The sequence below is a fragment of the Lithobates pipiens genome, unplaced genomic scaffold (genome assembly GCF_037356315.1).
Source record: "Lithobates pipiens isolate NorthernLeopardFrog02 unplaced genomic scaffold, aLitPip1_a1.2 Scaffold_18, whole genome shotgun sequence".
Lineage (NCBI taxonomy): Eukaryota > Metazoa > Chordata > Amphibia > Anura > Ranidae > Lithobates > Lithobates pipiens.
Window position 1 is genome coordinate 207,048,902 of NW_027507758.1, and position 24,961 is coordinate 207,073,862.

A 24,961-nucleotide genomic window follows, 5' to 3' on the forward strand; every position below is an offset into this window, starting at 1 on the left:
CTCCCCCCTGAAAGGTGCCAATTGTGGCGCCGGAGGGGGGGAGGATTCCGATGAGCGGAAGGTCCATTTTAGGGTGGACCTCCGCTTTAATGCCGATGCCAAGGTCCTTACTAAAGTCTTGGCGCGGAGATTAAATGAGGTAATCCTTACCCTGGTTCATGAGGACCAGACTGGCTTTATCCCAGGCAAGGGTACAGATATAAACCTCCGGAGGTTATAAACGGTTCTGGGATCTGATGCTCACTTGGCCCCAGCAGATGCAGTGGCCTCCCTGGATGCTGAAAAAGCATTTGACTCTGTCGAGTGGGAATACCTATGGGAGGTCCTGCTCCGTTTCGGCTTTGGCCCTAGATTTATTTCCTGGGTGAGAGCTCTCTATGGCGCCCCTAGGGCAAGAGTACGCACTGGGTCAGTTATTTCTCCCCCTTTTCTCCTCCGCAGGGGTACTCGACAGGGATGTCCGCTCTCCCCGGCGCTTTTTGCGCTGGCCATAGAGCCAATGGCCATAATGATAAGGTCTTCCTCGGTGATCCGTGGCATCCCCTTGGGCCCTGTGGAGGAGAAAATTTCACTTTATGCCGATGACACCCTTCTATACCTTCGGGAGGTGTCCACGTCCTTGGAGGAGGCCCTCTCCCTTATTAACAGCTTTGGCAGGTATTCAGGTGTCCGAGTAAACTGGGACAAGTTTGTCCTGTTTGCTCTTCTCCCCTCGGATGCCAGGCTGCCGGTTGACGCCCCACTCCAGGTGGTTACCCAGTTCAAATATTTGGGGGTGATAATTCACAAGGACCTGGCCCGATTTATAACTCTTAAGCTTGAACCAGTTTTGTCCTCACTGACACAACAGTGCTCAGGCTGGAAGACTTTGCTTCTCTCGCCCGTGGGTAGAGTTAATTACATAAAGATGTCCGTCCTGCCCAAGTTCACCTATTTGTTCCGACAAACCCCAGTGCATATTCCCCAGGTTTTCTTTCGGAAATTAAACAGTTTGATCCTTTCCTTTATTTGGAACGGCGGCACCCCTAGAATTGCACAGAGCACGCTTCAGCTTCCGATCTCTTTAGGGGGACTGGCTCTGCCTTTCTTTAAGTACTACTGGGTCGTGGTCCTGGTGACGGTACAGTGGCTGTCTGCAGAATCGGCAAACCCTGTGGCTACACTGGAAGCGGCGCTATTGGGCTCCTATTCCAAACTCCGGAACTTAGTCCACAGAGGTCCTAGGTCCAATCCTGGTGTTACTCCCTTGATGCGGGCCACACTAAGGGTTTGGGATACGGTCGGGGCTAAGATAAGGAAACCTAACAGCTGGTCCCCTGATACCCCACTGTGGGGGATCCCGCGGTTGCCCCACTTTCGCTCCATTCCGGATCTGCTGTTAGGGGCCCGGAGTGGCATCAAAACCTTGGCAGATATCTCCTCCTCACAGGGGTTGCTTCCATTTGATGACTTGAAACAAAGACATGAGCTGCCTAATTCTATGTTTTTTTTTTAGGTACATCCAGCTCCGGCATACATATCGTGCGCAGTTTTCATGCACTATTACGCTGGAGGCAAGCCCTATAGAGACCATTTTGGCCTTATCAGGAGAAAAGAGAACACTGTCGGCCTTATATGCTGTTTTAATTAGTATCGATACTTTTGTTGTCTCCCGACTGTTCTCTAAATGGAAGCGAGACATACCAGAACTGGGAGGAGGGGAACTGGGAGGAGGGTGTTCAACAATATCTGCCCCTCATGATATCCTCTAGAGACCGATACACCCAGCTTAGGTTTATTCATCAAGCTTATTACTCACCAGATCGTTTGTCCAGAATTTACCCCAACAGGAGTGGTCTGTGCCCTAAATGCGACTTGGTTTCAGGCACTTTCTTCCATATTGTATGGTCATGTGAGTTCTTGCAGACCTTCTGGAGGGGGGTGGCGTCGGAGATCAGCTCTATGGGCCAATTTGAAGTCCCCTGTGATCCGCTGTCACTCCTACTGGGTATTGTAGATATGATTCAAGCACCGCAGGCCAAAAAACAATCTGTATTCTACTCAGCCTTCTATGCAAGGAAAGCTGTCCTGATTAAGTGGCAGGATCCCAGCCACCCGGTGACCCAGTGGAGGGCCCTGATCGATGCAGCTTTACCGCTCTATAAACTAACGTACCTGGGAAGAAACTGTCCTAAAAATTTTGCAAAGATATGGGGACCCTGGACCAGAGAGAGGCCACATACTTAGCCAATAAGCTGAGGGTGGAACGGTTATGTTTGGGGTACGAAGGTGGGTGTACTGGGGAGGGTCTGGGAAATTGTTCATCCCTCTGCCTAAGATGGTGGAGACGTGTTTGGTGTAGATGACTATATCCCACCCGTAGTCTCATGTACCCTTTACTGATTTTACCTTTTGGTTACATTTCTGGCCTGAAAGGGATATTTCAGGACTGCATAATTTAACCTGACATGTTTCTTCTGCCGATTAGCCCGTATTGGCTTTTTCTGTATTCTTCTTGATTTACCTCTGTAAACTGTCACGATAACCACTGCTGAGATTGTACCACTGTTCTGACATGTACTGCACAAAATGAATACAATTTTATGTTAAAAAAAAAAAGTGCTTAAGAGTTTGGTTTGCCACCCGGGGCACCCCATAATATCGGGGTGTGACTCATTAATGGAAAAGGCAAGAGAACGTATTGAATACCTGTATCCACACGTTAAGGGGTTGTCCTCTTACGTAAAGGATACGACTGAATTGTTAAAAAATTACTGCTGGCCTGCAAATACCTGAAAACACCTGGTCGGTTGCGATAGACATCGGGGCACTGTATAATTCAATACCGCACACAAAGGATTTGGAGGTGATCCAAGAATTTCTGAGAGCGAGATCTTGAATCTTGGAAATATAATGAATTTGTCCTTGAAATGCTCAGCTTTGTGCGAACACACAAAATATTTGTATTTAAAGGATCCCACTACCTCCAGGTGCAGGGGGTTGCAATGGGGGCGAAATGTGCGCCCTCTTACGCGAACCTGTACCTGGGGGGATGGGAAAGGGATTTATTCTCAGATGAGTCAAGGCTGGGATATTTGTCACATGTAATCTCATGGAATCGCTACATTGACGATGCCCTGATGATTTAAATAGGATCGAGGGAGGATCTGGTGGCCTTCTTGGAGGGCCTCCAGATGAACTCGTATAATTTGAAGATCACCTACAGTTTTTATCGTAAAAGAATTACATTTCTTGATGTGGAGCTGTTCGTGGACGAGAGAGGGGTGCTGTGTTCTACCCTGTATAGGAAGAGCTCAGCAGGTAATAACCTCTTGCATGCTAACAGCTCACATCCGAGTAGTTTAGTCAAAAGTATTCCTTACAGCCAATTCCTGCGTATTAAACGCAACTGTACACGTGAAGAGGACTTTCAAAGAGAAGCTAAGTCCTTGCGAGACAGGCTTCCGGAGAGAGGCTATAGCAGGACTAAGTTGAAAAAAGCCTATAATAGAGTCAGGGATCTGGAGCGGCAAACTCTTTTGTATAAACCTAGACAAAAGAGGGTGTCTACTTCAACACGGGTTATCACCAAGTTTAACAGATAGCATAGGAAAGTTCGCAATATTTATGAAAATTTTTTGCCACCTTCTCACAGCAGATGAGAGGATTTCAAAACCTGTGCAACCCTACCCAGAAATTACCTACAAAAGATCACGCTCCCTAAGGGATAGTCTAGTCTCAAGCCACTATAGGAGTGGTGAAACCACGGAAATCACCATGCCGGGTACCGACCGGTGTGGTAAGTGTGATTTTTGTCGTTTCATTTTGGAGAGGAGGAGTGTAACTCTACCGGATGGCAAAGTGTGGACACCCAAACAAAGGACTAACTGCCAGTCTATAGGATCAGTTTACCTTATGAAATGCCCGTGTGGAGCTTTCTATGTGGACAAAACAAAAGCCCCCCTATTTTGTCGTATAAGGGACCATGTCTCTTTAATATCGAAACAAAAGATGGAGACCCCCATAAGCCATCATGTGGGGCTCTATCATAATTTCGATTTTAAATCGATCGGTTTCTTCAGCCTGGAACATCTTTCCCCACAGGGTCGGGGTGGCGATTTGGATAAAAAATTATTACAGCTTGAAACAAGATGGATTTATTCCTTACAGGTGACTCGTTTTCCTGGTCTCAATGAGGGGATTTGTTATAAAAAAATTCCTGTAGTGAAGTGGCTCAGCCCTGGTGGGCACATTTGATTTGATTTCTGGTTCTCAGAATCCGTGTTCTGAGGGGTTGTTCCCATTGGGTAAGACTCGAGCGTTTGGTGCCTTTATTATTTATTTAGCATTTTTTGTATGGATATTGTAATTAGGATTATGTTTTGTACTGTTTGTGGAGTGTGAGTGGCACCATGGCCATGTGATTCAGCCCTGGTGCCAGGAGCACTCCATAATTGCAGGTATTGAATATCATACCTTTCTGGGCTTCAGTTTATGTGATGCAAAAGTGTGGATGTATTTAATTAAATATTTGAATAACTTTTTTTTCCCACACATTTGCAATCTGTGATCTGGAATTTATGTTATTTTTCATTTTTTATTTTTCATATGTATATTCGTATGCTATTAATTATGACAGGTGTATGATATTGTTATTTATTATTTTCTCTTTCTTTATATATTCAGACAGTAACACTTTGTTTCTTTGTAGATTGGATACTCCTAGTCCCTTGTTCCTGAGGAAGCTGATTAAGGCGAAACATGTTCAACATATTGGGAAGGAGACTATGTTGGTTCATAATAGAATGTTACCTGTTCCTTTATATCAGGTTTCTGTTATAGACCATAAGGAATTATAAGAAATGCTAGGTTTTACATGATTGTGAAATTTTGGTAATTGTTCAATAAATTTATATATTTTTTATTATGTTGTTTTTGATCTTTTGGTACCGTAAAAATCCCTTACCTCCAAACCCTTTATGTATATAGGTTTGCTCTTGGGATGTTGGTACTTTAACTGTAAGAAACTTGAACTGATCCCCGTCAGAGAATTTTTTCCAATACTGTGCCATACTTGCGCTGCCCAATACTGTGCAATGCAATACCCTGCCCAATACTCTGCAATGCAATACCCTGCCCAATACCCAGCAATACCAATACCCAGCCATACCCATCCATGCTCAGCCAATATTACATTGGGGAAGATGTATATTACAGTGGGGACTATATGGTGGTCGCATTTTCACAGGTTTTTGCAAATTCAATTATTTGCTGATCCGCAAAAATGATGCAATTCGTGACTCTGATCCGAGGAACGATCCGATCCGTGAGTTTTTTGATCCATTGCACCGCTACCAAGCAACGAATATCTCCCTACCCCTGACAGTGGTCGAACAGTTAAAACTCACATTTACATTTAAATGGAGCAACTCATCAATCCGTTATCTTGGGATAAATATTAGCCCTAGGATAGAACAATTGTAGCAAGTAAACCCCTCCCCCAATGTATAGAAAATTGGAAAATAACCTCCTGACCCGGTCGTTTCACAACATATCATGGTTAGGCAATATTCACTCAATTAAAATGAATCTTCTTCTGAGACTCCTCTACCTATTTAGAGTTCTCCCAATAGCAATTAGAAAAGATCTTAAGGCTTTTCAAGGGAGGATAATAAAATTCATCGGGGGGAAAAATTATACAGATTAGCCAGACAAATTCTTTGCAGCCCAAAAACACGGGGAAGGTTAGGTCTTCCTGATCTCCTCAAATAGTATCAATCTGCTAGACTTGCCCAACTATTGACAATCTATTTTAGAGGAGAGAACCCTGATTGGATTAGTATAGAGAGATAGGCGGAACCCAACATATACCCTAGACTTCTTACTGTGATGTCCCCAAAGATGCAGACCCCCCCCAATAATGTCCCCCACCCTTTCTAATTCCATTAAGTTATAGGATGACTTGATAGAGCTCCCTTCTCTGACATCATATACACGCCCACTAGCACATATATTCCACAACCACTTCTTCAAGCCAGGAACAGATATCAAATCTTTCCAATGGTTGCTAGATAAAGGGATGTATCGTATTGGACACTACTCTTGACCGATCTCACTGAAACATTGTATTGAAAACGTAGGACTCCCAGATTCAGAAAATTTTAGCTACTTCCAGATATCTCAATTTCTACACTCTATATGGAAAAACAAACCCTCTCCAAAGATTACACCTTACTAGCGTTGGTGTGGCCAGGCAGTGGGGCGGGGGGTATATCCATAATCTAAACATCTCTCTCATAACCCACCTCCAAATTCCAGTAATTGAAACATGGGAAATAGACTTGGAGGAAACCTGGGACCTGGAGGAATGGTATAAAATGGGAACAAGAGCTTCAAAGGGTATTATGAATATTTCTCTGATAGAAGCCAACCTGAAAGTGTTTACAAGTTGGTACCTGGTACCCACTAGATTAGCACTGATCTTTCCCTCCTCTTCGCCATTATGCTTTAGATACTGTCAAGCACAGGGTCCCATTCTCCACATATGTTGAGACTGTCTGAGAATCAGAGGATTTTGGAACAAAATATTTAATCTTATCAGGAGAATCTCGGGCCATTCTGTCCTGAAATGCCACTAATTAGCACTACTGAATGGCCACATTCCTAAGATCCCTAAATACTCTCGTAAAATAATTACATTCATGCGGATGGGTATAATATAGGATTTTTGTACTCACCGTAAAATCCTTTTCTCTGAAGTTCACTGACTCCATTAATCTTGACCGTAGGGTTATTACGCTACCATCAGGAGAGGACTAGGCAGAACATGTTATACATGTGAAAAAACAGAACTTTACAGTTCCACCCAGAAGGTGGTCCCTCTGGTAAAAACCCCTCAGCCTGCCTCCTGCAGCTCAGTGCATCAAACAGTATAACATAAAACAATAGGAGGGGAGGGTGCTGTGTCAGTCAGTGAACATCAGAGAAAAGGATTTTACGGCGAGTACAAAAAAACCTACTTTCTCTATCATTCACTGACTGACACAGCTCCATTAATCTTGACTGTAGGGACGTCCCCAGTGTCATAACGAGGGGTGGGAGCAGCATACAATTTCACCCACAACCAACAGTGCTCTCTAACAGGGGAGTCACCATCTTGACTAACCGCATCAGAACTTGCGGTCAACAAATGCAACAGTGCATTAATACTCAAAAGTATTAATGCACTGTAAACCCCTCCCCCAACTATTTAGAGTTCTCCCGATAGCAATTAGAAAAGATCATCTTATGGCTTTTCAAGGGAGGATAATAAAATTCATCTGGGGGAAAAAAGGATAGATTAGCCAGACAAATTCTATACAGCCCAAAAACACGGGGACGTTTAGGTCTTTCTGATCTCCTCAAATAGTATCAATCTGCCAGACTTACCCAACTCTCGACAGTCTACTTTAGAGGAGAGAACCCTGATTGGATTAGTATAGAGAGTATTAATACAGTAACTGTATTTTTAAAACAGAGGAAAGAGTGCAGAATTGCAACATTACACAGCCGCCTGCAAAACTTTGCGGCCAAAGCAGGCATCAGACAATGTGCTTACATCCACTTTGTAGAATTAGATAAAAGTGTGAACGGACGACCAAGTCGCCGCCTTACACACTTGAGCAACTGACGCTTGATGTCGGAAAGCCCAAGAGGTTCCAATTGCCATGGTGGAATGGGCTGTGACAGGAAATAGGGGCACCTGCCCCTTCAAGGCATAGGCCTGTACCACAATCTGTCTGATCCACCTGGAAATGGTGGCTGATAAGACCGCCATACCTCTTTTCGGATCAGCTATCGAAACAAACAGAGAATATGACTTCCGAAAGGGAGCCGTAGAAGACAAATACACCCTTAGATCCCGGACCATGTCCAGGGAATGAAGGGCCACCTCCTTAGGATGTGTCGGTTTAGGACACAGAGATGGTAACACAATGTCTTCATTGATGTGAAACGCTGAAATGACCTTCAGCAGCAAAGAAGGTTGCGGACGCAACACCACCTTATTCTTATGGATAACCAGATAGGGTGACTTGCAAGACAAGGCCGCCATTTCCGAAACCCTCCTGGCCAATTTAACTGCCACTAGGAAGACGAATTTCTGCGAAAGAGTCAACAAGGTAATTTCCCTCATGCTCTCATACGGTGGTTTCTGAAGCGCCAATAGCACCAGGTTCAGATACAGCGGGGGCTAAGGTGGACTACATGCCGGACCACTTGAATAAAAGTGCTCACTAGAGAGTGAGACGACAGGGGTCATTGGAAAAATAACAGCCAAAGCGGATATCTGTCCCTTAATGGTGCTTAAAGCCAATTTCAGGTCTACTCCTCGCTGTAGGAACAGCAGGATGCTGGAAACCGAATAGGAGCACGGACAACACCCCTTCTCCTCACACATGGAGATGTAGGCCTTCCAGATACGATGGTATATCTTCCGAGAAGATTATTTTCGTGCCCTCAACATAGTTGAAATCACTGAGTCCGTCAGGCCATGCCGTGAAAATCAGCGATGGTCAAGCAATCAGGCGTACTAGGTCGGCGTACTGGGGCGCCGAGGCCAATCTGGGGAAATCAGTATTACTGGAATCCCCTTGGCCTCCGCTCAGCAGTTTTAGCAGAGGAAAGGCATAGATCAGTCGGTACTCACCCCACGGAACCACCAGCACGTCTGACACATCTGCCCAAGGATCTCTTGTCCTGGATACGAATCTCCGCACCTTCCAATTGAGACGGGAGGCCAGGAGATCCACGTCTGGTGTGCCCCACCAAAGGCACAGTAGCCTGAACACCTCCGGATGCAAAGCCCATTCTCCTGGGTCCAGCATCTGGCGACTTAGGTTGTCCGCCTGCCAGTTTTCTACTCCCGGGATGTAAATGGCCGACAAGGCTGGTACATGTCGCTCTGTCCACTGAAGAATGTGAGCGACCTCTTGTGCTGCAGCCAAGCTTCTTATTTCTCCTTGATGGTTGACATAGGCCACTGCTGTGGCATTGTCTGAAGCTCAAGCACACTGATCGGCAACTTGCACTCCTCCCCCGACCAGAGGCCCTGGGTCGACTGTACTCCCAGTACTCAGTACCACAGCCGGTCAGGCTGGCATCTGTTGTGATCATCGTCCAATGTAGAGGTATGATCAACTTCACGGACCTAAGTGCAGGGGACCTCAGCCACCAGAGTCCCTGACTGACTGGCTCACCCGAATCTGCCGATCCAGGGATAACGGAGATTTGTCAATATCTTCTTCTGCAAGACTCTGGTGTGAAACTGGGTGTACAGTACTGCCTCAAAAGAAGGCCACCATGAGTCCCAGGACTTGCATGCAAAAGCGCAGCGATGACCACCCGCGGTTCATTAATAGTTTTACCACGGCTCTGAGAGTCTGCAGTTTGTCTGAAGGGAGAAAAACTTTCACTTCCATGGAGTCCAGCAGTAAGTCTAGGTACTCCAAGCTCTGAGTCGCTATGAGCACTGACTTCTTTAGGTTCAACAGCCACCCAAATTCCTGCAGGGTTTGCATGGTGATCGCCACATCCTCCTCTAATTCTGAGGCAGAAGATGCTCTCAGGAGGAGATCGTCTAGGTAACCTATGATTTGGATCCCGCGTTGTTGCAACAACGCCAAAATTGGAGCCAATACTCGGGGTGCTGATGCCAAGCCAAAGGGGAGAGCCACAAACTGGCAGTGGGCTTCCCCAACAGAAAATCACAGAAACCTCAGATGCCTGAGGCATATGGGTATGTGCAGGTACGCATCCTGGATGTCCAAAGATGCCAGGGAGTCCCTTTGATGGAGTGTAGCAACTACTGAGGGAACAGATTCCCTTCTGAACCTCTGTACTTTTTACAAAGCAATTGAGGGCTTTCAGGTCCAAGATTGGATGTACCCCTTCCTTTTCGGGGACTACAGATTGGAGTAGAACCCCTGGAACCTTTTAGAATCCGGAACAGGCACTATCACCCTGCGGCTTAGCAGGTCCCTTACCACCCCCATTAGGGCCTCCCAGTGAGCCGGGAGTAAGGGTATGCTGGAGGGGAAGAATCTGTTTGGTGGCCAAGAGAGGAACTCTATCTTGTAGCCGGAGGAAATCAGTTCGCAGACCCACTGGTCGGATAGCCGACAGGCTGACCGGGCTGCAAACTCCCGAAGGCGACCCCCCCACCCGTGTGAGGGGCAGGGGCAAACCTTCATGCTGTAGCACTTATGCTCGCAGTTCCAGGAACGCTTTTGTCCCTCAGAGGTCGTCCTGTTGGACTGGGAGCGTCTAGTCGAAGTCCCGGATGGACGAAAAAGCCTCTTGAGCGGAAAATGAGGTCCCTTGCCTGCGGCGTGGCTCCTAAGTCTTCATGGCCTGTGGGAGCAAGGTACTCTTCCCACCTGTGAGGTTCTTCATAATGTCATCCAACGAAGCTCCAAAGAGCTGCTCACCAAGGAAGGGTAGATCCGTCAGGGTTTTTTTTATTTTTTATTTAGATACCTGGTCCGCAGACCAGCATTTCAGCCAAATCAGGCGTCTCAGCACCACTGCGGACACTGAAGCTCTGGATAGCAGGGGAAGTGTACCAAGGGCCACGTCGCACACGTACTTAAGGCTGTGCACTAACTGGTCTGCTAGTTCCACGCAGATGGAAGTAGCCTGCTGCTTCTCCAATTCGCGGTGCAAAAGTTTTGCCCGTTCAGTAAGTGTCTGCAACACAAGTGCTGTGGCAAGCACTCCGTCGTATTGCTGACCTCACAACCGTAAACAATGAACGGGCCACTGACTCGGCCTTCCTGTCGGTAGGGTCCTTAAATGCAGGAGTCCCCTCTACCGGGACCGTGGTTACTTTGTTTAACCTGGATACTGGGGGGTCCATGACATGAGGAGCCGACCATTTTTTAAGAAGGCTCTTTTCAAAGGGATAACGCACCGCCATTCTTTTTGGAACCGAGAAGGTCTGTTGCGGCCTTACCCATTCCTTGTATATGAACCTATCGAAATAAGCCAGATACGGAAACACTTTAGGTGTATGGGCTGGCTTACGGGACCCAAAAGGGAGCGCTACTTCAGCAGAGGAACCTGTGGTATCCTGAAATATCAGGGTATCACACACAGCTGTGATAAGTGCTACAACTATTGCTGTGTCTTGCGTGGACCCGAACGGGAACTCATCCTCACTGTCCGATCGCTCATGGCCAGCGTCACCTGAAGCAAGAGAGCAGGGGCCGCCAGTCTCAGCGGGGCCGAGTCTGCATCAGAGCTCTTCCTGGAGGACGGGAGGTGGGCAGGGGCCGTTTTTTACCACCTTTGGGCCCGCAGAGTGCCTCCACCCTGGCAAAAAACATGTCAAGGACCGCTGACAAAGCGTCCAAAGGCACTGCACTGTTTTCAGACGAGCCGGTTGGAATTGCAGGGAGTTCTGGGGAAGAAACACCAGTTTCTGAAGCTATACTGAACCACCCTGTCTGTCACCCTTGGGGACTTAGGACAGGTGCACAATCCCACCCTCCTAGCTGCTGCAGACTGAGGGGCCCCCACTGCAGGACTCACCATCCCAACCGAGTGCTGCGCCATTCAGTTACAGGTGCCTGTGTCCCGTATAAGCTCCCAGGTGTCCTGAGTGAAAAACTGTTCTGTGCAGCAGGGACTAGCTCTGAACATAAAAACAGTGGTGGACTACAACAAAATGGCCGCCCTGAATAAGAGACATTATCACAGAGAAAATGGCTGCCAAGCTACAGAAAAATGACCCGACCATGCTTTCCACTGAGGCACACCAAAAATGGCCAACAACTGTACACAGTGAAAGGACAGAGAAAATGGCGGCAGAACAGCATTACGGCAATCAGCACATCACGCAGACCTCCGGTAGTCGGGTCATATGCGTGCCCTGGAGCGTTGCGCTCTCCAGCTGCCCCTGGAGCCTGAGGGGCATGTCGTGGCTGACCCAGCACGTAGCTAGGGTCTGCACATGATCGATGGCCAGGCTGGGGAGACTACAAGGATATGTCACCCAGCCGGCTATTGATAGCAGATCACAGGATCTTAACATCTTGCGCAAAAGGCAAACATTCAGCAAAAAAAATCCCAGGACCGATGGTCCCGCAAGGAGCCTAGGTCCATCTCCTTCACTAGGCAGAAAAAAAAACTGAGCTGCAGGAGGCAGGCTGAGGGGTTATTACCAGAGGGAGTGCCCCCTGGGCAGAACTCTAAAGTTCTGTTTTTTCGCATACATAACATGTTTTGCTAGTCCTCGCCTCAAGGTGGCGTAATAACCCTACAGTCAAGATTAATGGAGCTGTGTCAGTCAGTGAACGATAGAGAAATCACTATTGCTAAGGCCTGGAAGCAACCAACGGTCTCACTCTCGGCTGGCAAGAGAAAGATCTCTTGGATCATGTCCCAGGAAAAAATGGTCAGTACATTAACGGATTCTGCTAAATCATTTGAGGCTAATTGGGAACCCTGGGCTAGGCACATAGGTATCTCCCTCATACCTTTAGTCAGTGGTAGTTGATCAAACACTCAAGTGTCGAGGAACGGCAACCCCCCCCATATACTCTCTCTTTTTTCCTCTTTCCCCTTTTCTCCTCTTCTATTGACAAAACAAAGCCTAAGTTAAACTGTATATGCACTCCAGCAAAAGTTAGAGTATGCGTATAAATCTGTATATGTGCAGGAACGCTCAAAAATTTTATATAATCTTTCAGAGTACTTCCTGCTTCACACAAGATGGTAAAAGAAACAAACAGGAGACTCACCTTTGGACGCCCAAGCTTCTTTGGAAATTGCTGTTATTCTCAAGAGGCGAGCCGTGTCCTGGTCCCAAAAGAGCACATATTCTAACTCTAAATTTAGATGGCCCCTGACACAGTATGATCCCCTGAAGGGTGACAGGCCCGACAAAAGATTTTGGTGCACCTATTTTATGTACCCCTGTTCAGCTGAATCTCGTTTGTCAGGGTTTATACTTTGAGTGATAATCATATAATATGTTGTATATTTCTGTTTTAATAGTCTATATTTAAAATTGAAATGACCGCCTTAAATTGTCTTGCACTGCTTTTCAATATAAAATGTAAAATAAAAAAAAATAAAAAAAATAAAGAAAATGGGGCAATATTTATAGACGTATGAAAGCAGGTGTAGGGGTCTACAGAGTTTGTCAGATGACCCCTAAACACTGAATTTAATCCACAGTACACTGTGAAGACAGTGAATCATGGTAGACATTTCTCATACTATGGTGTTGGGCCTATTTATCAAATACCAGGGATCATGGATCAGTTTGAATACATCAAAATACTTGAAGAGGTCATATTGCCTTATGCCAATGAGGAAAAGCCCTTAAAAATGGGTGTTACAACCAGACAAAGATCCCAAACTTTGTTAACGTGTGCTTTTGATAGTCAAGTGAATTAAAAAGAGAAAACAAAAAAACAAACATTTAGTGCATTTCAATGTCTTGTTTCACATTGCCTTAGGGAATAGAAAAATTAATAATATAAAACTTTTACTTACAAAATGGAGTGATTAGTTCAGATCTCTTCTGTGAATACTCTATTTCAAGAGCACTGTAACGCTCCTGGCTGGATGGCTGGTCCACAGATTTCAACTGAGTGACGTAATCATCAAGAAAATAATTCAATAAGGATGCCAGTTGTTCCATTAGCTCACTGCGGAGTATGGAATCAGCCTGAGGGTAGACTTTAAGAATTATGCTGTGCTGGCGTGAAATAACTGTACGAATACCTACAGAAGCTGTGAAAGAAAAATGTGCGTAAACAAAATGGTTAATATAAACTCAAAATACTTATCCATATACAAAATGTTAACCCCTTCTCAACTAGAGTCAAAACAAACCAGACCCAATTTTCCAACTTTGACATGAGTTAGCATAACTGTACATATCATTTAAAAAGCTTGTATCTGGGTGGATACCTTTAGTTTTTTTTTCAAGCCAGATTGGGCTTTCATTTGGTGGTAAAATATAATTGATGTCTCCTGATCTTTCTTCATAATAAAGAAAAACTGGCCCAAAATAATGAAAAAAATATAATTTTTTTGTACTCACCGTAAAATCCTTTTCTATGTAATTCACCGACCGACACAGCTCCTCTCTGTAACAAAATGGGTCAGCCCTATCACTAGAGATATTAGGCAAAGTTGTAACACAACACAACACTTCAGAACTCTGTTCCGTCCAGGGGGCGGTCCCTAGGCTACAACCCCCACAGCCTGCCCTAGCAGACTCAGTACGTCAACAAGCAGTATAACGTAAGGAGAAAAAAGGTGCTGTGTCGGTCGGTGAATTACAGAGAAAAGCATTTTACAGTGAGTATAAAAAATCCTATTCTCTCTTATATTCACCGACCGACACAGCTCCTCTCTGTAACAAAATGGGTTGTCCCCAAGCAGTGCCAAACAAGGGGTGGGAAAAACAGCATAAAAACTTCATCCATCATGGCAAGTGGGAACTAGTGAAACTAAACCTACAAAAAAAAAAAACAGCAGTGTGTGGAAAAAAAACACCATATAACTGGGTATCCTCAACAGGAGTGATCCCCAAGACCGCAACATTGCAGAAGTAATGCAACAGTGCATAAACACAACAGTACTGCGTTTTTATCAAAAAAACAGGAAAAACAAAGCTTGCATATCCAGTTGCAACTACACTGCCACCTGCAAAACTTTGCAGCCAAAACAGGCATCAGCCGATGCACTGACGTCTACCTTGTAGAACTTGGTAAACGTATGGACAGACGACCAGGTTGCCACCTTACACACCGACCGACGCCTGGTGTCGGAAGGCCCAAGACGTTCCGATTGTCCTTGTAGAGTGGGCCGTGACCGGAAAGGGGGGCACCTGCCCCTTCAAGGCATAGGCTTGTACTACAATCTGTCTGATCCACCTGGAAATGGTGGCCGACGAGACTGCCAGACCCTTCCTTGGACCAGCCACCGAAACAAACAGTGAGTCCGACTTCTGAAAGGGAGCCGTAGCAGACAAATACACCTTCAGAGCCCTAACCATGTCGAGAGCATGAAGGGCCACCTCTTTGGGGTGCTTTGGCTTAGGACACAATGATGGTAATACAATGTCCTCATTGATATCAAAGGCAGAGACCACCATCGGTAGAAAAGATAGTTGCGCACGCAACACCACCTTATCCCTGTGGATGACCAGATAGGGTGACTTGCAAGACAAGGCCACCAATTCCAAAACCCCTCCTGGCCGAGGTAATGGCCACTAGAAAGACCACTTTCTGGCAAAGACTAAACAGGGGAATCGCCCTGATATTTTCAAACGGCGGTTTTTGAAGCGCCAACACCAGGTTCAAATCCCATGGGGGTAACGGTGGGCACACTGGAGGGACTACATGTCGTACCCCCTGAATGAAAGTACCCACTAAGGAGTGCGATGCCAGGGGTCGTTGAAAAAAGACAGCCAGGGCTGAGATCTGCCCCTTGATGGTGCTCAATGTCAATCTCTGCTCTACTCCTCGCTGGATTAACAGCAGGATCCTTGCTATGGAAAAGGAACGCGGATGCCAACCATTCTCCTCACACATGGAGATGTAAGCCTTCCAGGTACGATGGTTTATCTTCCTAGAAGAAGATTTCCGTGCACTCAACATAGTTGGAATCACCGAGTCCGACAGACCCTGGTTCCTCAACAACTGGCTTTCAACAGCCATGCCGTTAAAGCCAGAAATGGAAAAGCAGGATGAAAAAAAAAAAAAAAAAAAAAAAAAAATCGGACCTTAAGACAGAAGGTCCTCTCGCAACGGCAGTCGCCAGGGAGCGTCTGCCACCAGACACACCACATCTGTGTAACAGGGACACAGAGGCCAATCTGGGGCAACCAATATCACTGGGATAACCTCGGCTTCCACTCTGCGAAGCAGACATGGCAACAATTTCAGTAGAGGAAAGGTGTAGATCAGCTGATATTGAACCCACGGGGGCCACCAGCGCGTCTGCCCACGGATCTCTTGTCCTGGACACGAATCTTGGCACCTTCCGATTGAGACGGGAGGCCAATAGATCCACATCTGGTGTTCCCCACTTCAGGCACAGCAGCCTGAATGTCTAAGGATGCAATGCCCATTCTCCTGGGTCAGCATCTGTTGACTCAGATAATCCGCCTGCCAGATTTTCACTCCCGGGATGTAAATGGCCGACAGGGCCGGAACGTGTCGCTCTGCCCACCGAAGTATGTGAGCGACCTCCCGAGCAGCGGCTGCGCTTCTTGCTCCCCCTGGGTGATTTATGTATGCCACCGCCATGCCATTGTCTGACTGAATCCTGTTTGGACGCCCTTGAAGACTCACCAACCACGTGTGGAGAGACAGCCTGATCGCTCTCAATACGAGCAGATTGATCGGCAATTCGGATTCTACTGTTGACCAGAGGCCCTGAGTCGACTAAACCCTCATCACTCCACCACAGCCGGATAGACTGGCGTCCGTAGTGACCACCGACCATTTCAGAGGAGGGAACGATTTTCCGGACTGAACCACTGGGGACCTCAACCACCAGATCAGAGAGTCCCTGACTGGTTGGCTCACCTGGATCTGTCGATCTAGGGACAACTGAGACTTGTCCCATTTTAACAAGATCTGCTTCAGCAGTACTCTGGTGTGGAACTGGGCGTAAGGTAATGCCTCGAAGGAGGCTACCATGAGTCCCAGTAATCGCATGCACAACCAGAGCGACGACCACTTGCGGTACATCAGCAGTTTCAATGCGGACCTGAGTCTGCAATTTGTCTGAAGGGAGAAAAACTCATCGCTTCCCTGGAGTCCAACAGTAAACCAAGGTACTCCAGACGCTGGGTCGGCACAATCGCCGACTTCTGTAGGTTCAGCAGCCACCCAAATTCTTGCAAGGTCTGGATGGTGATCACCATATCCTCCTCTATAATTCTGAGGCAGAAGATGCTGTCAGGAGATTGTCCAGGTGGCCCACGTTGTCTCAGCAACGCCAATACTGGAGCCATTACCTTGGTAAAGACTGGGGGGGGTGATGCCAGACCAAAAGGAAGAGCTAAATTGGTAATGGGTTTCCCCAACTGCAAAAACGCAGAGACTTTTGATGCCGAAGGCATATGGGTATGTGCAGGTACGCATCCTGGATGTCTAAGGATGCCAGGGAGTCCCCTTGATGGAGTGCAGCGACTACTGAGCGAACTGATTACATTCTGAACCTCTGCACATTTACAAAGTGATTGAGGGCTTTCAAGTCCAAGATCTGACGTACACCTTCCTTCTTGGGAACCACAAACCGATTTAAGTAGAATCCCTGGATTCGTTCCGGAACTGGTACAATCAACCCTCGATTCAGCAAGTCCCTTAACGCCCCCAGCAGAGCTTCCCAGAGAACTGGGGATACGGGTATACTGGAGGGGAAGAATATGTTTGGCGGCCAAGAGAGGAACTCTATTTTGTAGCCTGTGGAAATCAGATCGCAGACCCATTGGTCGGATAACCGGGAGGACCATCGGGCTGCAAACTCCCGAAGGCGACCCCCCACCCGAGACATGGGCGGGGCAAACCTTCATGCGGTAGCACTTTTATTCGCAGGCTTGTGGTTCCAGGGACGTTTTTGACCGTCCGTGGGCGTCCTGAAGACATTTTGTTGAAGCACCGGGCGGACGAAAAAGCTGCTTGTGAGCGGAAAAAAGGGTCATTGCCTGCGGCGTGGCTCCTTAGCCTTCCTGGCCTGTGGGAGTAGAGTACTCTTACCACCAGTGGCATTTTTAATAATGTCATATAACGAGGCTCGAAAGAGCCGGTCGCCAAGGAAAGGAAGATGCGTCAGGGCTTTCTTGGATGCCTGGTCAGCAGACCAGCATTTAAGCCAAATCAGGCGCCTCTGCACCATAGCGGACACTGAAGCCCTGGATAACAGAGGGAGATTATCCAGGGCCGCGTCACAGATGTACTTAAGGCCTTGCACTAGTTGGTCTGCTAGTTCCACTCTCACAGGGGAGGCCTGCTGCTCTCCCAATTCACGGTGCAAGACTATTGCCCACTGAGTCAGTGTCTGCGGATGCCAGTACCGGTCGCACGGCTGACCCCACAACCGTAAACAAGGAACGAGCCACCGCCTCAGCCTTCCTATCCGTGGGATCCTTGAATGCAGGAGTCCCCTCAACCGGGATCGTGGTTACTTTATTTAACCTGGATACTGGGCCAGACCAGAGGAGACGACCATTTCTTGAAGGCTTTCCTCAAAGGGGTAACGCACCACCATGTATTTGGGGACCGAAAAGGTCCGTTGCGGGCGACCCCATTCCTTGTAAATGAACTTGTCAAAATAAGTCAGATACGGGAACACCTTAGGTAAACGTGCTGGCTTGCGGGACCCAAAAGGGACTAGTACATCAGCAGAGGGATCCGCTCGCTGGCTCCTGAATCTTCACTGTATCACGCACAGGTGTGATAAGTGATCCAACTAGCGCTTTGTCGTGCACCACGGACCCAGACGGGGACTCATCCTCACTGTCTGAACGGTCCTGGTCAGCGACATCTGACAAGACAGAGCAGGGATCACTGGCCTCAGCAGGACCCGAGTCTGAATCAGAGCTTTACCCAGAGGACAGAGGGGGGGGCAGGGGTCGCTTTTTAGCACCTTTTTTCCCACGTCCCGCCTCTATCTTGGCAACGAACGAATTGAGGACCGCCATAAGGGTGTCCATAGGGACCGCGCAGTCCGCAGGTGGCCCGGTTGCAATTTCCTGGATTTCGGGTGAAGAAACACCAGTTTCTGAAGCCATGCTGACCCTACCATGTCTGCCACACGAAGGGGACTTAGGACAGTGACAGTCCCACCCTCCTGCTGCCTCTGACCGAGGGGCTCTAACCTGCTGGACTTACCACCCTGGGCAGTTACGCGCTGTATTACCGCAGTGCATCCAGCGGGACTAAGCTGCAGGACCCAGGCACCCAGTACAGCTAAACCCTCAAGTGAGAGCCCAGACACACACACAAGGCTCAGCACATGTACAGCCAGGGGAGAGAAGAGAGGGGGTGAGGGGGGCCCCTGAATCGACCTCCCAGGGGGTACACACACCGGTTAGTATCCATGCACAGGTCACAGGGGGGAAAGGGAGTTAGGGACAGGGGATAGAAGAGAGGGGGCCCCCGAATAGACCTCCCAGGGAATGCCCAGCTGCTCAACCCTGCCGAGACAGGGAGAGCTGTACTTACCAGTCCTGAAGAGCTGGGAGACATTCCATTGTAGCCAACTCCTGATAAGTACAGGGAAGACTACTGGCCCGGCATACTGTGACACAGACATCTGTAGCCCGGTCATATGTATTCCCTGGAGCATAAAGCTCACGACCACCTCTGGAACTGAGGTATGTTGTGGCCTGCCGAGCCGTAGCTGCGACCTGCACATGCTCGATGGCCGGACTGGGGGGACTACAAGGATAAGTGAACCAGCCTGTCACCCAGCCAGCTGTTGATAGAAGATCACAGGATCATTCATCTTGCGCAAAAAGCCAAGCTTCTGCCTCAGAAAAACACGGACCTATGGGCCGCAGGATTCCTAGGTCTTATCTGCTCACTAGGCAAGAAAAAACTGAGTCTGCTAGGGCAGGCCGTGGGGGTTGTAGGCAGAACTGAAAGTTCTGAAGTGTTGTGTTACAACTTTGCCTAGTATCTCCAGTGATGAGGCTGACAACCCATTTTGTAACAGAGTGGAGCTGTGTCGGTCAGTGAATATAGAGAAATAAAGAGAAATATACTTTTACATTTTAGATGTCTATTTTTATGCATTTACTATGACCCACTGGAAGAAAGGAAAAACAAAACAAAAAAACCACTGCAAAATAAATTCTCTATTTCTGACGATCATGGCAATCATATGTGCATGTTGTCAGGGGTTAGCTAAAGGGGGATCACCTTTCCTGAGAAAAAGGTAGTCCACACAGCAGGTATCTTAAAATCTGACTTGTAGCCAGGTTTATTTTTAAAGGTTGCAAACAAATAACAAAAATAGAAAATAAATCCTTGCCATCCAGGCACTAACTGAACATTTGCAGGTTCCTCTTAAAAAACAGAGTTCCCATAAGCAGCTCTCAAAGTTTTTTGTCTGAGTCCCAGGCTAAGAGCAACTCGATCCAGTCCTGCTTTATTTATAAAACCTGTTGGTGGACACAAGTTGACTGCAAAATCTGTTCCAGAACCAACCCTAAGGTAGCTGGTAAAACGCAGACCAGATTCTGCCTAAAGCCGCGTACACATGGGCGGACTGTATGGCCTACTTAGTCCGTTGAAACACATTTCAGCGGACAGTCCGCTCGTGTGTGGGCTTCAGCGGACTTTTTCAGAGTGCAGTCTGGCGTACTAAGTATTTCGGAATTTCCGTAATACTGTCCGTCATACTTTGGTTTCAGCGGACAATCCGCTCGTGAGTAGGCTAGTTCGACGGACTAAGAATGGCGCATGCTCAGAAAGGATTTACACGGCGGAAGGTTGCATTGCTGTGTATTGGACTTCCTATTTCTAGTCCCGTCGTACGTGCTGTACACGTCATCGCGCAAGCTTTCGACGGACTGTTTGTGCATCCGTGTGTGGTCAAGTCCGTTCATTCGAAAGTAGGACGGACTGTCCGTCGGATTGTATGACGGACTAAGTAGGCCATACAATCCGCCCGTGTGTACGCGGCTTTAGATCTCAGCAAATGAACACATGTGAGGTGACATATACATTGTTCATCAATCACATCGCCTTTCATGTCACAGCGTTTATTCATTTCTTGACCTGTAGTAAGGCCAAGGAAAGGTTTTTTGTCTTACTCAAACATGAAATACACTCATGGTCAAAAATACTGTATTTCTGTCTGACAATGCCTTACATCACCCAGAAAACTGTTGCAATTACAAATGTTTAGGTATTCTCATGTTTATTTCTTACATTTGTACTGGTATGAGACACAAAATTGAAGAAACAAAAAGCCAAACCTGACAAATTCCATGCAGAACTCCAAAAATGGACTGGACAAGATTATTGGCACCTTCTCAAAATTTTTAAAAATAATAAGTTTGGGATCCTCCTGTCATTTTTAATTAAACTCTCCTATATCAATTAACAGGCACTGACAATATAGAAATCAAACAAGCAACTAGTTAAAAGGGTGAAAATTTGATTAAACCTGTTGTGTGTCTGCTACACGGAGTAGAGAAAGAGCAGAAAAAAAATGTTTGAGGATTTGAGAAAAAAAAAAAAATGTTTAAAAGCATGGACAATCTCAAGGTTACATGTCTATCTCCGGAGATCTTAATGTTCCCGTGTCCACTGTGTCCCACTTTGTCAAGAAGTTTACAGCCCATTGCACTGTAGCTAATTTCCATGGACGTGGAAGAAAGAGAAAGATTGATCAAAGACTGCAAGGAAGGATTGTTCCAATGCTGGATTAAGAACCTCAATTAACTTCCAGACAAATTCAAGCTGGCCCTCGGGCACCGGTTACAACTGTGTCAGCTTGCACTATACGTTGTAATCCGAATAAAAAAGCAGAGTCGGCTGAACAATTCTGATATAAGTTTATGGTCATTGAAGTGACCATAAGCTTATAGGAGAGGGAAAAAGGAGGTCCGTACGCCGTACTGACTTGCCCACCTGCGGGCACTTCTGTAGGTTCGTACGCCCTACGGAACGTGGCAGGAAAAGGATTAAACCCAGCATATGTGCATGCAGATTTACTAAAGGGCAAATATTTTAACTGTATTACAGTGCACACATCCCTTCCCTGCTGTTCACCATTAAGGTCCTCAAATAAGAGAAAATTATGCTTGGCAATATTTTCTAATCGAAGACTGCTCTATTAGTAGCTGGAGAAATGTGCCCTAATCACAATTTAGCCAATCAGAAAAACCTAAAAGGCTGTTACACTGCTAAGCCAAAATTTTTATTTTGGTTTAACCTCCTGCCAATCGCTCACTGTATATATACTGGGAGCAGGCAACAGGTGCAGGCTCTGCAAACTGCTGTTCCGTGCTGTGACTAGATACAGCACAAGTTTAGCCCCAAACTACAGCGAATGATTTCAGCTAAAACCTGCTAATCAGCCAGTGCCCGTTAATGCCAGATTGATCACAGTCACACTATAAGTCGCTGATCACCACCATGGCAGTACATTGTCTATAAAAGTGTAAATTCCAGTATACATAGATTGGAATATATATATATATATATATATATATATAGTTTGGAAATGCTATAGCTTGAAAATAACCTTAGTAATAGACACACTTATTGGGATTTTTTTTGGTTTACCAAAGACATGTAGCAGAATAAATTTTGGCTTAAATTTAATTAGTAATGTTTGTTGGATTTTCATGTCATTGGTTTCTTTCTCTGCCTACTTTTGCTATAATCATTTAATCAAGTGTTAAGTTTTACTACATAGTATATGCATATACAAAACAAACAAAATATGGTCACTTAAAATTAGGATAATAAATTACCTGCACAAACGCTGAAAGGCACCCATTATTTACAAGCACACATTTCTGGGTAAATAAAAATCTAAGTAAGCCATAATACATACCAGTCCATGGGATATACTCTGGTTCTTGATTCATATGTTCAATTTTATAAAGGCATGCTTTATTTAGACGATACTGACTTGCAGCGTGCAGCATATCCTAAAATTACAATATTCAATTTTAAATGCTTTGCATAAAAAGTTTTATGTTTAACAAATTAATTACATAACCAGGCCATTAACCTCCCTGGCGGTACGATTATTTCAGATTTTAGGTGCTAAAAGCGGTACCATTATTTTACATGAAAATTTGGTGTTTTATATTGTAGTCCTGTAATTCTTAGGAATAACTCTCTTAAATCTGTCCAAACCAGAGTCTAGCAGACATCCCGGGTATAATAAAGTTTGAAAAATGAAATCATAAATTATAATATAATAAATAATTATAAATAATTGTACCAAATAATAACAATAATAAAAATTATTCAATAATGTAATCAAATCAAAAACACTGAAATTTGCTCAGTTGCAGAATTGTCACTGTCATTACTTTTCAGTATTTGATGACGGATCTCCCCACAAATCGCTATCCCTCAATTCTGCGAGTGATTCCAATTTATTATCGCTGTTTTCTAGCTGGTCTAAAATCATTTTTGATGTAAAGGGACAGTTTTGGTTGCTATGGACAATCTCCAGTTTCCAGGCATAAAGAACAGTTTTCATAATATAAAACTGCATGCAGGACACTGGGCAGACCACTAGGGACAAAGGGGATGTGAAATATTTACATACAGCAATGTAATCTATAAGATTACATTATACTGTATGTATATTGTGTGTTTCACTTTTTGAATTTTGCACCGATCTCTGCCCCCGTGCGTCACAACACTCGCAGGGAATGGAGATCGGCTCCGTGATGAATCGAGCGAGACATGGCTCGCTCGTACAGCGGGGAGACAACGCTGGATCCGAGGGAGAAGGTAAGTAAACCTCCTCCTGGATCCAGCGATGCAGTCCCAAGTCTGGCTCGGGGTTACCGCTTTTGGTATAAAAATTACACCCCGAGCCAGACTCGGGAAGACCGTCAGGGGGGTTAATATCCATCTGAGCGCATATCACGTACAATGGATATAAAAAGTCTACAAATCTTTGTTAAAATGTCAGGTTTCTGTGAAGAAAAAAAAAAAAAATAGACAAAGATAAGTCACTTCAGAACTTTTCCCACCTTTAATGGGACCCATAAACTGTACAGCTCAATTTTTTTTTGGGGGGGGGGGGGGTGTAAAAATAAAAAAATAATGTGGTTGCATAAGTGTGCACACTCGCTTATAACTGAGGATGAAGCTGTGTTCAGAATTAAGCAATCACATTCAAACTCATGTTAAATAGGAGTCAGTACACACCTGCTATCATTTAAAGTGCCTCCGATTAACCCCAAATAAAGTTGAGCTGATCTAGTAGGTTCCAAAAGATGTGTTTGGCGCATAAAACACTGCACATCACCAAAAGAACACTATAACCACAGTGAAGCATGGTGGTGGCAGCATCATGCTTTGGGGCTGTATTTCTTCAGCTGGAACAGGTGTAGAGAGAATTATGAACGGTTCCAAATACCAATCATCAATATTGGCACAAAACCTTCAGTCAACGACACAAAGCATACATCCAAAACAACAAAGGAATGGCTTTACCAGAAGAAGATTAAAGTTTTGGAATGGCCCAGACAGAGCCCAGACCTGAATTCAATTGAAAATCTGTGGGGTGATCTAAAGAGGGCCATGCACAGGAGATACCCTCGCAATCTGACAGATTTGGAGTGTTTTTGCAAAGAGTGAGCAAATATTGCCAAGTCAAGATGTGCCATGCTAATAGACTCCTACCCCAAAAGACTGAGTGCTGCAATACAATCAAAAGGTGCTTCAACAAAGTATTAGTTGAAGGGTGTGCACACTTATGCAACCATATTTAAGTTTTTTTTATTTTTACTTCCCTCCACCTACAAAATTTCAGTTTGATGTTCAACTAAGTTGCACAGTTGATAGGTCATATTAAATAGTTCTGAAATTATTTATCTTTGTCTCATGTTTTTACACAGAAAAAATGCATTTATGAATGTTCACCAGCTGGGACTGCACCAATGCTTATCAGCTATCCTATCCTTCCGATAGGATAGCCATTTTTTTTAATACACTTTCAGTGTCAAAAATTTCATTAAGGTCTTCAAAACAGGTTATACATTTTTTCTTATACTCCAAATAAACCTTTGTTAAAAGGTTATAAAAACAAAACACAAGAAGGAATGCCACCATGCCTGTCTTTACCTACCGCCTGCTTTGTGCTATGAATATCGTTTAGTTCCATCATAGGAGAACATTTGGAGAGGTAACAATCCGCTAAAAAGAATATTTCCTCTATACAAACTTCAGTTGTAGATTTCAAAAAGATTGTAGGTTCTAGATTGTTT

General features: G+C 45.7%; 1 protein-coding gene across 4 annotated transcripts in view; it reads right to left on the reverse strand.

The window, feature by feature from the left end:
- NUP133 (nucleoporin 133) overlaps positions 1 to 24,961 on the reverse strand; it is a 951,293-nt gene that overhangs the window by 234,437 nt on the left and 691,895 nt on the right. For all 4 annotated transcript variants that reach the window (XM_077486543.1, XM_077486541.1, XM_077486544.1 and 1 more), the window contains 2 exons: positions 22,561 to 22,657; positions 13,519 to 13,758 (listed from right to left, as the gene is read on the reverse strand). In XM_077486543.1, coding sequence (XP_077342669.1) covers positions 13,519 to 13,758; positions 22,561 to 22,657 — 337 coding nt within the window. The remainder of the gene's footprint in view (positions 1 to 13,518; positions 13,759 to 22,560; positions 22,658 to 24,961) is intronic.